The 15,021-nt window shown below is 46.2% G+C and overlaps 1 protein-coding gene across 2 annotated transcripts in view; it reads right to left on the bottom strand.

Annotated features, from left to right (window-relative positions):
* TSPAN4 (tetraspanin 4) overlaps window positions 1-15,021 on the bottom strand; it is a 211,928-nt gene that overhangs the window by 24,900 nt on the left and 172,007 nt on the right. For both annotated transcript variants that reach the window (XM_075566847.1, XM_075566845.1), the window contains one exon: window positions 13,909-13,983. In XM_075566847.1, the coding sequence (XP_075422962.1) occupies window positions 13,909-13,983 (75 nt within the window). The remainder of the gene's footprint in view (window positions 1-13,908; window positions 13,984-15,021) is intronic.

Below are 15,021 nucleotides of genomic sequence, written 5' to 3'. Positions count from 1 at the left end.
CCTATTGAAGTATATAGGAAATGTATGTGTGTAAGACGGCGATCCTATTGAAGTATATAGGAAATGTATGTGTGTAAGAAGGCGATCCTATTGAAGTATATAGGAAATGGATGTGTGTAAGAGGGCGATCCTATTGAAGTATATAGGAAATGGATGTGTGTAAGAGGGCGATCCTATTGAAGTATATAGGAAATGGATGTGTGTAAGAGGGCGATCCTATTGAAGTATATAGGAAATGGATGTGTGTAAGAGGGCGATCCTATTGACGTATATGGGAAATGGATGTGTGTGAGAGGGCGATCCTATTGAAGTATATGGGAAATGGATGTGAGTAAGAGGGCGATCCTATTGAAGTATATAGGAAATGGATGTGTGTAAGAGGGCGATCCTATTGAAGTATATAGGAAATGGATGTGTGTAAGAGGGCGATCCTATTGAAGTATATAGGAAATGGATGTGTGTAAGAGGGCGATCATATTGAAGTATATGGGAAATGGATGTGTGTGAGAGGGTGATCCTATTGAAGTATATGGGAAATGGATGTGAGTAAGAGGGCGATCCTATAGAAGTATATGGGAAATGGATGTGAGTAAGAGGGCGATCCTATAGAAGTATATGGGAAATGGATGTGAGTAAGAGGGCGATCCTATTGAAGTATATGGGAAATGGATGTGTGTGAGAGGGTGATCCTATTGAAGTATATGGGAAATGGATGTGTGTAAGAGGGCGATCCTATTGAAGTATATGGGAAATGGATGTGTGTGAGAGGGTGATCCTATTGAAGTATATGGGAAATGGATGTGAGTAAGAGGATGATCCAATAGAAGTATATGGGAAATGGATGTGAGTAAGAGGGTGATCCTATAGAAGTATATGGGAAATGGATGTGAGTAAGAGGGTGATCCTATAGAAGTATATGGGAAATGGATGTGAGTAAGAGGGTGATCCTGTTGATATCAATGGGGGCTTGATGTACATTATAGGATGATCCTGTCTACACAGAGCAGCCTATTGAAGCCCATGTGTGTGTTAAATCCCATGTGTGTGTTAAATCCCATGTGTGTGTTAAATCCCTACCAGACCAAGTTTTTGTTTTGGGATAGCTGTGAAAACAGGACACATTTTAGGCTTGTATAGAAAAGACATGAGCTGACAGCAGTAAATCAGCAATATAAACCCCATGATCATTATCTCCAACACCTTCCCTCTCCCACTTCCCCTGTCTTCTCTCCAGCCTCTGAATAGAAACAAATCGATGCTCCTGTTTTTATCCCCCCCCCGCTCCCCTCCCTCCCCCGATGAGGGGGCGACCTTCAAGTATTCTTCTCTGACAACAAACAGCATTGTGCTTAAGCACTTGACTGGTTCAGGAGCTTGGAACACACTGCAGTGAGAATCCGTGAACAGAACACACTGCAGTGAGAATCCGTGAACAGAACACACTGCAGTGAGAATCCGTGAACAGAACACACGCATGTTGGAAAGTCATACAGTATATGAATCTCTCTTGCCCTCACTTGTGCCCTTCTCTCTCCCCCCTCTCTCTCTCTCCCCCCCCCACACACACTCTCTCTCTCTCTCTCCCCCCTTCTCTCCCTCTCTCTCCCTCCCTCCCTCTCTCTCCCCCTTCTCTCTCTCTCTCTCTCTCTCTCTCTCTCTCTCACTCCTTTTTGCCTGTTATTTTCATGCACCCCTCTTTCATCCCTCTTTAATTCTCTTTCTTTTACCCCTTCTTTCTGCCCTTTCTTACTATTTCCACCTCTCTCTGCCTCCATTCCTCCCCTCTGACTTAATACACCTCTCTTTTCTCCCCTCCCCCCACGCTCTGCTCAATCTATATATTCCCTCCGTCGGCTCTTTTCTCTCGCCCTTCTTACTAAGCGCTGCATTCTCTCCTCAGGTATAAAACCACAACCAGGCCTATATAAGTCAGGGTGTATTGTACAATTTGGGATATCTGGCACTGTTCCGGAGTTCGGCCATCATGTCTAAATTTGCAAACCATAAAAATGCATCGTACATTATTAAACATCCCAGCCAAGCAAACATATTTTGTTAATCTTGTCAATACCATTTTCTTTACATTTTCCTCCCTCCACTCCTTGCATACACAGCTCATTGTAAAATCATTTTGTAGTATTTCCAACACCATAAAAAAAAACACTCAGGGAACTATTAAAGATGGACCATGTGACTGCGTAATGCTAAAGACCCCAACAGTAGGATAAATGAATGAATAACCAGATACTTGTAGGGGGGACCCCTAAACATAAACTTGATAGAAGACAGGTACTGGGTTGCAGTCCCGGATAGTAAGCTCACTAATAAGTGACGCTGTTGTTAACAATAACACTAGGAAGATTGAGCATAATAACACCCTATAAACGTACCAATTGTCTAAATAAAGTCCTGACCAGGAAAACAGGTAGCAAGCGATTGACTCACTCTGAGTGCTGCACAGTCCATGCGATCCAAAGGTGAGGGGTCCCCAGGTGTGCTTCCGTCCTACGGGTAGGCTAGTAGAGAAGGAGAAAAACTGGAAGAGCACTACTGTAGGTATCAAATAGTAGAAAGGAGGGTGCGTATCCCATAAAAAGATTATTTATTGGTCATGGAAAAACCGGGCAATGGAGAGCCCTACCAATAATCTTTTTATGGGATACGCACCCTCCTTTCTACTATTTGATACCTACAGTAGTGCTCTTCCAGTTTTTCTCCTTCTCTACTAACTATTAAAGATGGCAGAGACTGTGATTTTCTCCAAAATTGCAAACCAACTCAGTCCTGATCACTGCGACGCTGGAATCATCGTCGTTGCATTTTGTCCTCAGATACATTCTAACCAGCACTGACCAAAAGCAGTGTGGCATATTCTGTGGCATTTTCTTTGCGCCTTGCTTGTAGAAATTAGGGAGCGCAGAATCATGTGGAAGACAAATTGTGCATATGGTGCAAATATTGTAACGATAATAGGGTCTGGAATAGGAGATGATGTTATAGGGCGTGACGTTCCAACATTCTGCTGGCTGCGGGAGCGAGGCTAACCCCAGTAGCCATATTGTGTCCCCGTGGAGAGACTAGGTATATTCGGGAACCGAGGGGTCCCCTGAGGGCTGGCGACAGCAGATCATTTTCGAAGCATGCACCGGGTAAGACAATAACAAAATACCCTTTGAGTGCCCCAAGACATGCCTTGAACGTCATGAGGGTCGCCAATCTAGGGGCCTTATGACGTACAGCTTGTTTTCTAGGGGTAGATCGTGTTCACCGATCGGTACTGAAGTGGAGGACGCCTCCTGGGGGACCTGCCCGCGGCCACGTAATCTCTACACCAAGCGATCCCGTGGCCGAGATCCAGAAGACCTTCCGCCACTCCAAGGGTTAAAGTGTAATCTTGCAATGTGAATTGCAGTGGAACATGACGAGTACCGTCACTGATCAGCTTAATCCCCTGTGTGAGGTGTATGCTTCCTCCTCACTTTCCTAACGCCTACAGATCAATCCATATATCATCAGAAACTGTGGGATCAGCAGTTCACTGCTTGCCAGGCTCCTGACAGCAGCAGAAATGCAGAGTGACAACTCCTGATGGGTCCTGGAAACGGGGACAGAGTGACGGGTCACTGCAGAGTCCTGGATCCTGTTTATTACATTGTATCAGGCTGTCCACTTTACTGCCTCTGCTCTGATTGCCAGATTAAATCCCCAGACAGCACTATATGTATAGGATATAAATGGCTATATATGTGTCTGTGTATATATATATATGTGTGAGTGTAGCCAGTACTGGTTCTTGGCTACCAGTCTGCCCCCTCTAGCAGTAAGTCCTGGTAAGAACAGGCTTGTTAGGGTCCATCATGGGCTTTCCCTCTTCCACAGCAGCACCCTTGAGTGACAGGGGAGGAGGTGAAACTAGGCCTGGGTTTACCCAATCCTGGGTCAGACCTAGTGCCCTCATCCTACTGTACTTATGGGGATTGCCACCCAAATTTAGTTAGTGCCTCTCCCCACTTGAGAGAGGCAGGTAACACACAGGCTGCCTGGAGATTGGCCTTCCCAGTTGCTCTTCCATTAGGGGGGAAGTGTGTGAGTACCTTTCCCCTGACCTTACTAGAGGGTCATTCAAGAGCAAGGACTGCTGCGGGGGCCCTTGACCCATAGTGTAGGTCCAGGGACCATCCTACAGCTGGATACAAAGCCAGAGACTGCATTGGACAGAGGCCTGCCGTGACTGGTGGAGCTGAACAGAATAAAACCGCTCCAGTTATTAGACCCCCTGCCTGGTGTGTGATCTTTCTGGGGAAGGAGAGGGGATTGTGTTCTACCATTGGAGATTCCCTCCATACATCTGGATCAATGTCGGGTATGTACCTCAGAAGCCTGTCCTGGGTCCCCACAAACATCGGCGGACAACTCAGCAATTCAGTGAGCCTACTGGTAGCACTAACCAAACACCTAGTAACAAGGGAAACTCCCACAGACTGGGGGAAACACTGTTACATATAGATATATATATATATATATATATATATGCACACACACAGTCTGGGGATGTAACCTGGCAATCAGAGCATAGTATATGTGCTTGAATGTATGTGTCTCGGATGTAAATCGCCAACCATATATATCAAAATATGTATACACACACACACACACACACACACACACACACACACACACACACACACACACACACACAGTTTCTTCGCTCCTTGCCAATTTTGCAATTAACAAATAAGCATCAAACACCTATACAATGTGATAGTCTGAAGCTCCCCCTCTGTCTGTGACCAGGGCTGCCCACAGATTTCCCAGGGCCCAGGATAACAGCTTTAACCAATTCCCCCCCCCCCCCCCTCCCTCGCGCTTGGGCGGTCTGTCTTGAGAGTAACCTCCTCTATTCCCCCCTCTCCCCATGTATTTCTCTCCCCGCATATTACTCTTACCCCCCGCACATCCTCACTCACTTACCCCCCCTCACCCTCTCTCTTCCTCACTCCCTATTAAATCCCTCTAACTCTCCCCCCCTCTGCCATCACTTAATTACCTCCCTCTCACTCAATCCCGCTCCCTCCTCACACTCATTCCCTCCTCCCCACCTGGCCACACACACAGTTAACCCCCAATACCCATACAAATCCCTCCCCAACAATAATTACCCCCCCACCCCAACACACACCCACAAATTACAAACACAACCCCCCAAATACATACTTGAACTACCCCCCCAAATAAATACTTGCCCTATCCGGGCTCTAGCTCTCCCGCACTGCTGGGGCCCCGCTTTTCTCCCACACTGGGAGTCTTTATCATGCGAGGAACAGCTTCTATTGTGCACCGGCATCAGGGAGAGGCCTTGAGCGGGACAGTGAGGGAGGCCCACAGCTGGAGAAAGCCGGTGCCGCCAGGATGGACAAAGATGTTGGGCCCGACCTCTGGCCAGGCCCAACTCCAGCATCAGACCCCCCACAGCCACCGGGCACGGGACACTTGTCCTGTGTGTGTATATATATATAATAATATAATTATATATATATATATATATATATATATCTCCATCCCCTTGAGAAAGGTTCCGTTCCGGGACTGAAACGTCGGCATTGGTCGTCTGTTTATACATGCCTTAATATATTATTTCACCATCTGGATATATGAGAAGGAAGGTAACCAGCGCTCCAGTAAATAAACTTGATAGGTCTGGTGCTGTGGCCATAAACTAATACAGGTATACGTTACCAGCAGAAATGATGGCACAAAGACGACAGCACTCAAAAGTATAATCCAAAGTAATTGTATTAAAGAAATAAACAGCACAGCCCCCTGATGAAGATCCCTCTGTGGGGACCGAAACGTTGTACTTTGTGCTGTTTATTTCTTTAATACAATTACTTTGGATTATACTTTTGAGTGAGGTCGTCTTTGTGCCATCATTTCTGCTGGTAACAAATACATATATATATATTTCTTACTGTCCTATGGACTAAACATCTTCACTATTACAAGAGAAGGTGGCAGGCTGGGAATGAACAATGAGGGGATATGGCCCCGATGGCATACATCCATGAGTTCTTAAGGATTTAAGTTCAGTAACAGACAAACCATTACATTTAATATTCAAGGACTCAATTTCCACAGGCTCAGTACCACAAGAAGTATTTGTTGGGAATATATATATATATATATATATATATATATATATATATATATATATATATATATAGATACTAGCTGAGAGACCCGGCGTTGCCCGGGATGTAATGTTCCCGCTCCTCTCTGTCTCCTCTCTCCACCCCCCTCTCTCTGTTTGTCCCCCATTCACATCAATCCAGTCCCCCCCCTCCCTCCTTTACAGCTCTGTTTGTCCCCCTTTACAGCTTCATGCAGTGTGTGCGTCAGTCAGTCAGTGTGTGTGTGTGTGTGCGTGTGCGTCAGTGAGTCTGACGCAGAAACACAAACACACACACAGACTGAGTGACGCACGCACACACACACACACACACACACACACACACACACACACACACACTGTCAGTGTGTGTGTGTGTGCGCCAGTCAGTGTGTGTGTGTGTGTGCGCCAGTCAGTGTGTGTGTGTGTGTGTGTGCCAGTCAGTGTGTGTATGTGCGCCAGTCAGTGTGTGTGTGTGCGCCAGTCAGTGTGTGTATGTGCATCAGTCAGGGTGTGTGTGTGCGTGCGTCAGTCAGGGTGTGTGTGTGCGTCAGTCAAGGTGTGTGTGTGCGTGCGTCAGTCAAGGTGTGTGTGTGCGTGCGTCAGTCAGGGTGTGTGTGCGTGCGTCAGTCAGGGTGTGTGTGCGTGCGTCAGTCAGGGTGTGCACGTGCGTCAGTCAGGGTGTGTGTGCGCGTGCGTCAGTCAGGGTGTGTGTGTGCGTGCGTCAGTCAGGGTGTGTGTGCGCGTGCGTCAGTCAGGGTGTGTGCGCGTGCGTCAGTCAGGGTGTGTGTGCGCGTGCGTCAGTCAGGGTGTGTGTGCGCGTGCGTCAGTCAGGGTGTGTGCACGTGCGTCAGTCAGGGTGTGTGTGCGCGTGCGTCAGTCAGGGTGTGTGTGCGCGTGCGTCAGTCAGGGTGTGTGTGCGCGTGCGTCAGTCAGGGTGTGTGTGCGCGTGCGTCAGTCAGGGTGTGTGTGCGTGCGTCAGTCAGGGTGTGTGTGTGTGTGCGTCAGTCAGTATGTGTGTCTCAGGTGTGTGCGTTAGTCAGGGTGTGTGTACGCGCGTCAGTCAATGTGTGTGCGCGGGCACCATTCAGTGTGTGTCAGGCAGTCAGTGTGTGTGTGCCTCAGTCAGTGTGCGTCAGTCAGTGTTTGCGTGCGGCAGTGAGTGGGTGAGTGGGTGAGTGTCTGTGTGTGACTGTGTGTCAGTCAGTGTGTGTCAGTCAGTGTGTGACTGTGTGTCAGTCAGTGTGTGTCAGTCAGTGTGTGACTGTGTGTCAGTCAGTGTGTGACTGTGTGTCAGTCAGTGTGTGTCACTGTGTGTGTGTGTACCTCCTTGCGCCAGCCGGTGCTCCCGTCCGCGGGGGGGGGGGGGGTTGTGTGTGTGTGTGTGGGGGGGTGTTGTGTGGGGGGGGGGGATGTGTGGAGGGGGGGGGTTGTGTGGAGGGGGGGGAGGTTACCTCCTTGCGCCCCCGGTGCTCCCGGCTCGGTCGCGGGGGGGGGGGGTTGTGTGTGGTGGGGGGGGGAGGTTACCTCCTTGCGCCCCCGGTGCTCCCGGCTCGGCCGCGGGGGGGTTAACTGCCTGCTGGCGCTCCCGGCGGTAAGACGATGAGAAGAGCTGAGTGAGCAGGCGGCGGGAGTTTTGATGGCGGCGGGAGTTTTGATGGCGGCGGGAGTTTTGATGGCGGCGGGAGTTTTGATGGCGGTGTGTGAGAGGTGAGGTGGAGGAGGCTTGGCGCCGGGGAGGCTGAGGTTTGCGGTGAGGGGGGGCGGGAGGTTTGCGGTGAGGGGGGGCGGGAGGTTTGCCGTTAGGGGGGGCCGGGGGTTTGCGGTGAGGGGGGGCGGGGAGTTTGCGGTGAGGGGGGGCGGGAGGTTTGCGGTGAGGGGGGGCGGGGGGTTTGCGGTGAGGGGGGGCGGGGAGTTTGCGGTGATGGGGGGCGGGGAGTTTGCGGTGAGGGGGGGCGGGGGGTTTGCGGTGAGGGGGGGCGGGGGGTTTGCGGTGCGGGGGTTTGCGGTGAGGGACACACACACACACACACACACGACGGGAGTGAGAGGTGGTGGAGAGTGGGACTGGCGCAGATCCGAGGAGAGTGAGTGAGTGACTGTGTGTGTGTGTCTCTCCTTTGGCCCGTCACTCCGCCTCAGGCCAATGAGAGGTGTGCAGGGGCGGGCAGGCGGGCCAAGGGAGCAATCTCATTGGCCTGGCCCAAGGTCCAATGGGATTGCCGCTAGGGACACAGGGAGGGACACAGGGAGACACATACAGACATAGAAACATATGACTGTTTGAGAAATATATAGTAGATATATAATTTATTTAAATGGTAAGCCGTAAGCTAATCAGCAATATACATACATTTTCAATGTCATTTATCTGCAAGCCAGGCATTTTTCTGATCTCTGTAAATTTTTACATTAAACAGCCTCGCTAACTATACTCCTGACCTACATTTAGTCTACCTAATTTTATCATTATCTGTTGTTACAACAGTGCTAATTACAGCACTAATGATACACGATACAACTGAGGTTTGCATACCATTATCTTAAGTGACTGAGGTAAATATAGCGCCTTTATATTACTGAGATATTTACCTGTTTGCAAGCTGTTATACTAAACAGCTTTGCTACATATATTCTCTCTCTCTATTTACCCGAGTGTGTTTCACTAATACAAGCCACTTTTCCAATACTGGCTACACAAGAAGCTTTTACCCACCATAGACTTCTGGATTGACCACTACTGTAGTATCAACTCTTAAAGGAGAATATAGATACAATAAGTATCATTACAGGCATACCCCGGTTTAAGGACACTCACTTTAAGTACACTCGCGAGTAAGGACATATTTTCAATAGCCCCATACCCATGTCCGTACACTCGCTTCGCGAGTACGGACACTTATTCTGCCCTACAGACCGCCGTAGTAGTGATGCGCTGATTCCCCTTGCCCAATAGGCAAACAGCAGCTCGCGTATGCGCCTGTCAGCACGTCCTGAACAGAAATACGGCCTCCCTACCTGTACCGAAGCATCGATAAGTGGGAAAAAGGTAGTTCTTCACTTTAAGTACATTTTCGCTTTACATACATGCTCTGGACCCATTGCGTACGTTAAGGCGGGGTATGCCTGTATACTGCTGTCTCCTTAAACAACACTTAGGCTGCGCTTATAGTGCCTGGCGACGAGACGTCGCTCTAAAACAAATCAATTGAATCCGTCGCATGTGCTTATAGTAAGCGCGACGGTGACGGAGCGATGTCGCGACCAAGAATTTTGAAGTCAGTTAAATTTGATTTTTTTAGCGACATTCGCCACATGTGACTGTCTCCAAACCAATCAGAAAGTGCTGCCCTCCTCCTTGGTGACGTCACTGGCCTTGTCGCCAGCGACGTCGCTTAAAACTACAGTTCAACTTTCGCCAGTGGTGACGGCGACGTCATCCACGACCTAAGGCTGCGATTATAGTGGTGGCGTGCAATGTTGCGCGCCGACAAAACAACCAAGTGCGCGATTTTTGAAAAGACATTTGAAATTGTTCTTGCCGCGCGTCGGCCGCGTCACGTGAGCGGTTCAGCCAATGAGGGCAAACTGTTCACGTGACGTCACGCCAACGACACCGCCACGCCTCCCTGTTCCCCCAGTGCAGGCTTCCCGTGCGCACAACGCGCGAGTGACATCACGTGGTCGCGCGCACACTGACGCCGCAACTATAAACGAGTCCTAAGGGACATCAGCTGCCTTTGTGGCTGCTCAGCTTTTTAGAATTTTCGTTGGTTAGGTTATCGTCACTATGTGTACACCCCACTAATTGTCTGGTCACTGTCACATTCTGTGTACACTATACAGTATGTCTTTAATTATAGAGATTTGTGAGCACAGTTGTAAGTCTCCATCATTTACATTTTGAGCATTAGAAGTTACTTTTTATCATTATCATATACACCAAGGTTATGTGTGCCCTACCAAAGGATCTCTCTTGGGCTCTCCCCCCCCCCTCTATGTGTCTGTATAATATATACAGCGCACACACATTTATAGGACTTGCCTGCCAATGTGTTGTTGACCCCTCCGACAACAAAAAGGTATAAATCCCCATATCTGCTCAGCAACATATATGGGATTTGCCATACAGTGAAAGCCCTCGGACAATTCTTTTTACATTGAAGACCAAATATCCTGACTGCAAAAAGCACCTAGGCAAACCCTGTGCAGAATACCTTCACGGGGGTCTGGTTCAGTGATTATAACCAGAGGGAGATATACATTGAACAAGTTATAAGCCATTGGCTGGTTGGTGGCCATATTTAAGTGGTTCTGCAAATAATTTGCTTGCATCGGTATTTCTCTGGAATTGGAAACCTCACAATTCCTTTCTTCTGTTGAGTTGCAGACAAAAGTGTAATGTTGACCTCGAGCTAACGAGGCAATTTAATTATTTGTGAAACATTTCCATTTAATGCTGGTGGTTTAAAAAAAAACAACAAAGTCATGACTTAATTGGCAGTATGATAGCGACTTGTAAGATGTTTTTATATAGGTGTATTGACCACCTTTATGTAAATATTGCTGTTACGGTTAAGTCGACTTTTATAGATGCACTGTGATTTCTGCATATCTGATTTATTCTTAGCCCTACATTTGCAGTGTGTGGATTATTACGAGGGTTAGTCACTCTTAGGTACTAAGGACAGTGACATGTTTAATAGGTTTTTATAAAGCTGATTGATGCCTTCAAAATTAAATTGAACAATTATAAGCATTTCATATATATATATATATATATATATATATATATATATATATATATATATATATATATATATATTATATATAACAGTGGTCAACAAATCACCAAAAAATCTACTCATCGAACAAAAAAATCTACTCGCCACCTAGTACCAAACATGTGCTGCTTGGGCCAATAGGAGCTCGCCACGATGTTAAATCCACTCGCCCGGGGCGTGCAAATGTATAGGTTTGTCGAACACTGATATATATATTATATATATATATATATATATATATATATTTTTTTTTTTTAAAAGGGCGGTTACAGTCTCTATTGTATTTTGGACGATGAGAAAAAGAACATGCGGCCAGACTTAGAGGTAAAATTGGGATGAAAAAGTGAAAATAAAGGGGATTTCTACAATAAGCATATCATTTTTTTTTTTTAAGTAGTCTACAAGTAGTCTGTACGTGGGACTTGAGCTTGACAGTAGAAGTGTTTATAACACATCCGAGTCAACACAAAGTGTCTTTTACAAGTTATGAATATTTATATAGTGCCATTAAACACCCAAACATGGAAGACATGGACAAACACGCATGTTCTCTGTCCTTGTTGTACAGTGGAGGATTTATGCCACTTTGTACCCACATATCCTGATTGTGTCTGCTTTCCATCCCATTCCCAGCTTTACAATGCAGTGACCATGCTCAGATGAGTCCAACAGGATAAAATAGTTGTCCCTGAGCGAGTCAACTGACTCTGTACTTCCCTGTTCCAAGCTTAGCTGGACAAGCTGCGTAATGCTGCAGGGAAAAGCTCTAACTATGGATAGGCAGCCAAAAGTGGCACTCTCAGCGTGCTCATTTGCATGTCATTACCCAGACTCCTTGTCTGCAGCTTAACCACAATATGACTTGACAATGGGGGGAATTAGGTAGTTTTGGGAGCCTACGGAAGTCATGCAGATGCAATAATTGGTATTCTATCTTTGCTGCAATACGCACTTTGCAATTACTATTCATGCAGCCACCTCTGCGGTGGAACCCTAGCAACCTCCAATGTGCACGGTGACCTTCAAAAGGAGAGGGAAAACGGCAATGACCTCATTATTACACAGTGACAGAAGGGTAACTAAGGCACAGGGAGGCAAAGGGCGTTTCCCCAGCGAGTGAGAAATGTACCTGCGGCTGAAATGGAACTCACTAGATGGAGCGCTAAGGTGCAGCCACGCGGGACGTGTACTTTAGGCCAGTGAGGAATGATCTGTCTGTAGTAATGTTAGACAAGGGCAGGCACGTTGCTAACCTGGAAGGGAAATTGATTGTGTCCACGCTGCCGCTCCATAACTCACTTCGCCGAAGCCGGCGCGCGTGTTTTACAGCCGCAGATAAACCTGACGAATGCTGCCTCTGATGGACCGAGGTCTTTATGGATACGGGAGGACTTTGTTTCTCGAGTTGACTTGCCAACAAAAATACGGTTATTGCTGCAGATTGGCAGCCCTGGGACTATTTATCTCACTTGTGCCACGAGTAATTGGAACAAGGCTGGCTGGCTTAGTACTAGAAAACCCATATAACCCCTGTCAGAGGGGCAGGTGGTATATATACACATACATGTGTCCCTAATGTTTTGGAAGGAGATATATATATATATATATATATATATATATATATATATATAAAAAGAAAAAAACACTGCTGCGCTAGCCGGAATGATAGACAACAAAGGAGATGATTGCATACAAATGAATGTCCACACAAAAACACTAAAAACACTAGTACCTGTGTGTATGAAATAGCTGCTAAGAATGGAACATGACGTAAATGAACATACATCATAAACAATGAAGGGGAAGGGGTGAATGGGGAAGGAAAAGGGTTAAAAAGCCCCAAGAGATGCGGTGAATAATGAATAAAAATGAAAATAAAAGTGTCTTTCAACAGCTACTGGGTGTCGCTGCCAGTCTCCAGGAAAAAACCACCTTCCTCTTGCTCTGTGGAACGAAAAGAAGACAGCGCGGTTCCCATAGCATAATACTGTAATTTAATATTTGAAATGAACGTGCAAGTGAATCACAGACACTTACATTGTGCAAATTGAAATAAAACAATGTACTAACCTGGTTAGTACAGCTTTATCCCCTGAGGAAGTTGCGTATCGCGGCGAAACGCGTAGGGAAGTAGCTAGCATTGGACTGTCATTGTACACCATTCAATCTTTGAGCAGTTTTGTCTTTTGCTCGTTTTGGAGCCGGTCCGTCGTCCATTACACTTGGGGTCCTATGCAGGAAGTCTGACTGCCGTGTCAGTATCCCGTATCATCGGAGGACACGTACTCTCGCGGGATTTACTTCCAGGGGGAGACCGGGTGCGCGCGCACCTCCCTGGCATCCACGACGGGAGTGTGTTGGACTCCACACACGGTATCTATCCACAGGGGCTCCATCGGGTGACTACAAAGACCTTACTCATTGTTTTATTTCAATTTGCACAATGTAAGTGTCCGTGATTCACTTGCACGTTCATTTCAAATATTAAATTACAGTATTATGCCATGGGAGCCACGCTATCTTCTTTTCGTTTTATATATATATATATATATATATATATATATATATATATATATATATATATATATACATACATATATATATATATATACAAACACACATATACACATATATATATATATATATATATATATATATATATATATATATATATATATATATATACACACATTCATGAAGAGCAATGTTCAATCACTCTTAAACTGCCCATTTTACTTATTTATATTGTATGAAAAGTAAATACATGTTCCTTTTCCATCGGGTCTGCTGAATTCATGCCTATTATCTACTTCTAATTGTGCTCAACTAATGATGACCTCCTCATGAATTCGCAAACGTAGATTGATGCAAAAACAACAATTTACACGTAGAAGAGTTCATGGGCGGGATGAACTTTCCTAAGAGAGTGTTAGTATATATGTTAATATGAAGAGTTACCTTGTCGGTGTAGATGAAGAAGAGCGTGACCACGATGAGCTCCAAAAGGAATATGATCAGCAGCAGGACGAAGAACTGAGGGAGGAGAGAAGAGAGGAGTGAGAAGCTGCCCACTCAACCTCATCTGTGCGGGAGGGACAGAGACCCTGGGCCACAGGTCCCTTCTGTGCCAGCTTGGGAGGGACACACTATTAAGTCCTATGTTCTTCTGTATGTGTATCACCCTGTGATGGCAGTGACAAAGACTGTGGACCATGGGTCTCTTCTGTCTGTGACCTGGTGTCACCTTGCGGTGGGTGACACAGACTCCACGTGCAATGGGTCCCCTCTGTGTCAATGTATCACTCTGCAGTGGAAATGACAGATACCTTGTGTCTCTCACCCTGTGGTGTAAAATGGACTGACTCCATAGGCCATAGGTTACTGGTGTCAGTCACACTGTCACCTTCCATTGAACGGGCAATTGCTCCCTTGTATTATGGCCCCTATGTCCCCGTGTGCGGTGAGAGGGACCGGCTCAACATGGCATGCCTTCCTACCTCTTTATTAGTACTATTGACCAAGGCGCAATGTGAGAATTGCACAGAATCAACAATCTGAGCACAGCAATGTTATACAGACCAGCAGGACTTACTTTCTCTGAGGAGCTGAGACTTTGCGTGGCTGGCAGTATATAAAGATACGGTGCATCATTTATAAATATAATCAGTATAATTGTATAGCGCAGCATGTTCACGGTCAGTGGGAGTTAAGGTTAATAACTTGTAAACAAAAAAAAAATACATCTTCAGTTCTTCCTTGGCCCTAAGTGAACTGATACCAGCGTCTTGTTCGATAGGTTATACGTATAGAAGTATAATTGTTTGTTAAAACAAAATAATAATAACTTTTAATGTCTCCATAGTAACCTAATGTTTTTTTTGGGGGGGGAGGGAAGTTGTTACAACCTTTACCTAATATTTTGTGTGATAAGAATGTGTGTAAACGGTGTATACAGGGAGTTTGTTCATGAGTGCCTTGCTTATGATTGGTACCGTTTGGCTAACGACGGCAGCATAACGAGATTAAAGTGATTACGGGAAAGAAAAAATATTGCCAGATATTTGAATGACA

This window comes from Ascaphus truei, chromosome 12 (genome assembly GCF_040206685.1).
Source record: "Ascaphus truei isolate aAscTru1 chromosome 12, aAscTru1.hap1, whole genome shotgun sequence".
In the NCBI taxonomy this organism is placed as follows: domain Eukaryota; kingdom Metazoa; phylum Chordata; class Amphibia; order Anura; family Ascaphidae; genus Ascaphus; species Ascaphus truei.
This window is presented reverse-complemented; position numbering and strand designations above follow the sequence as displayed.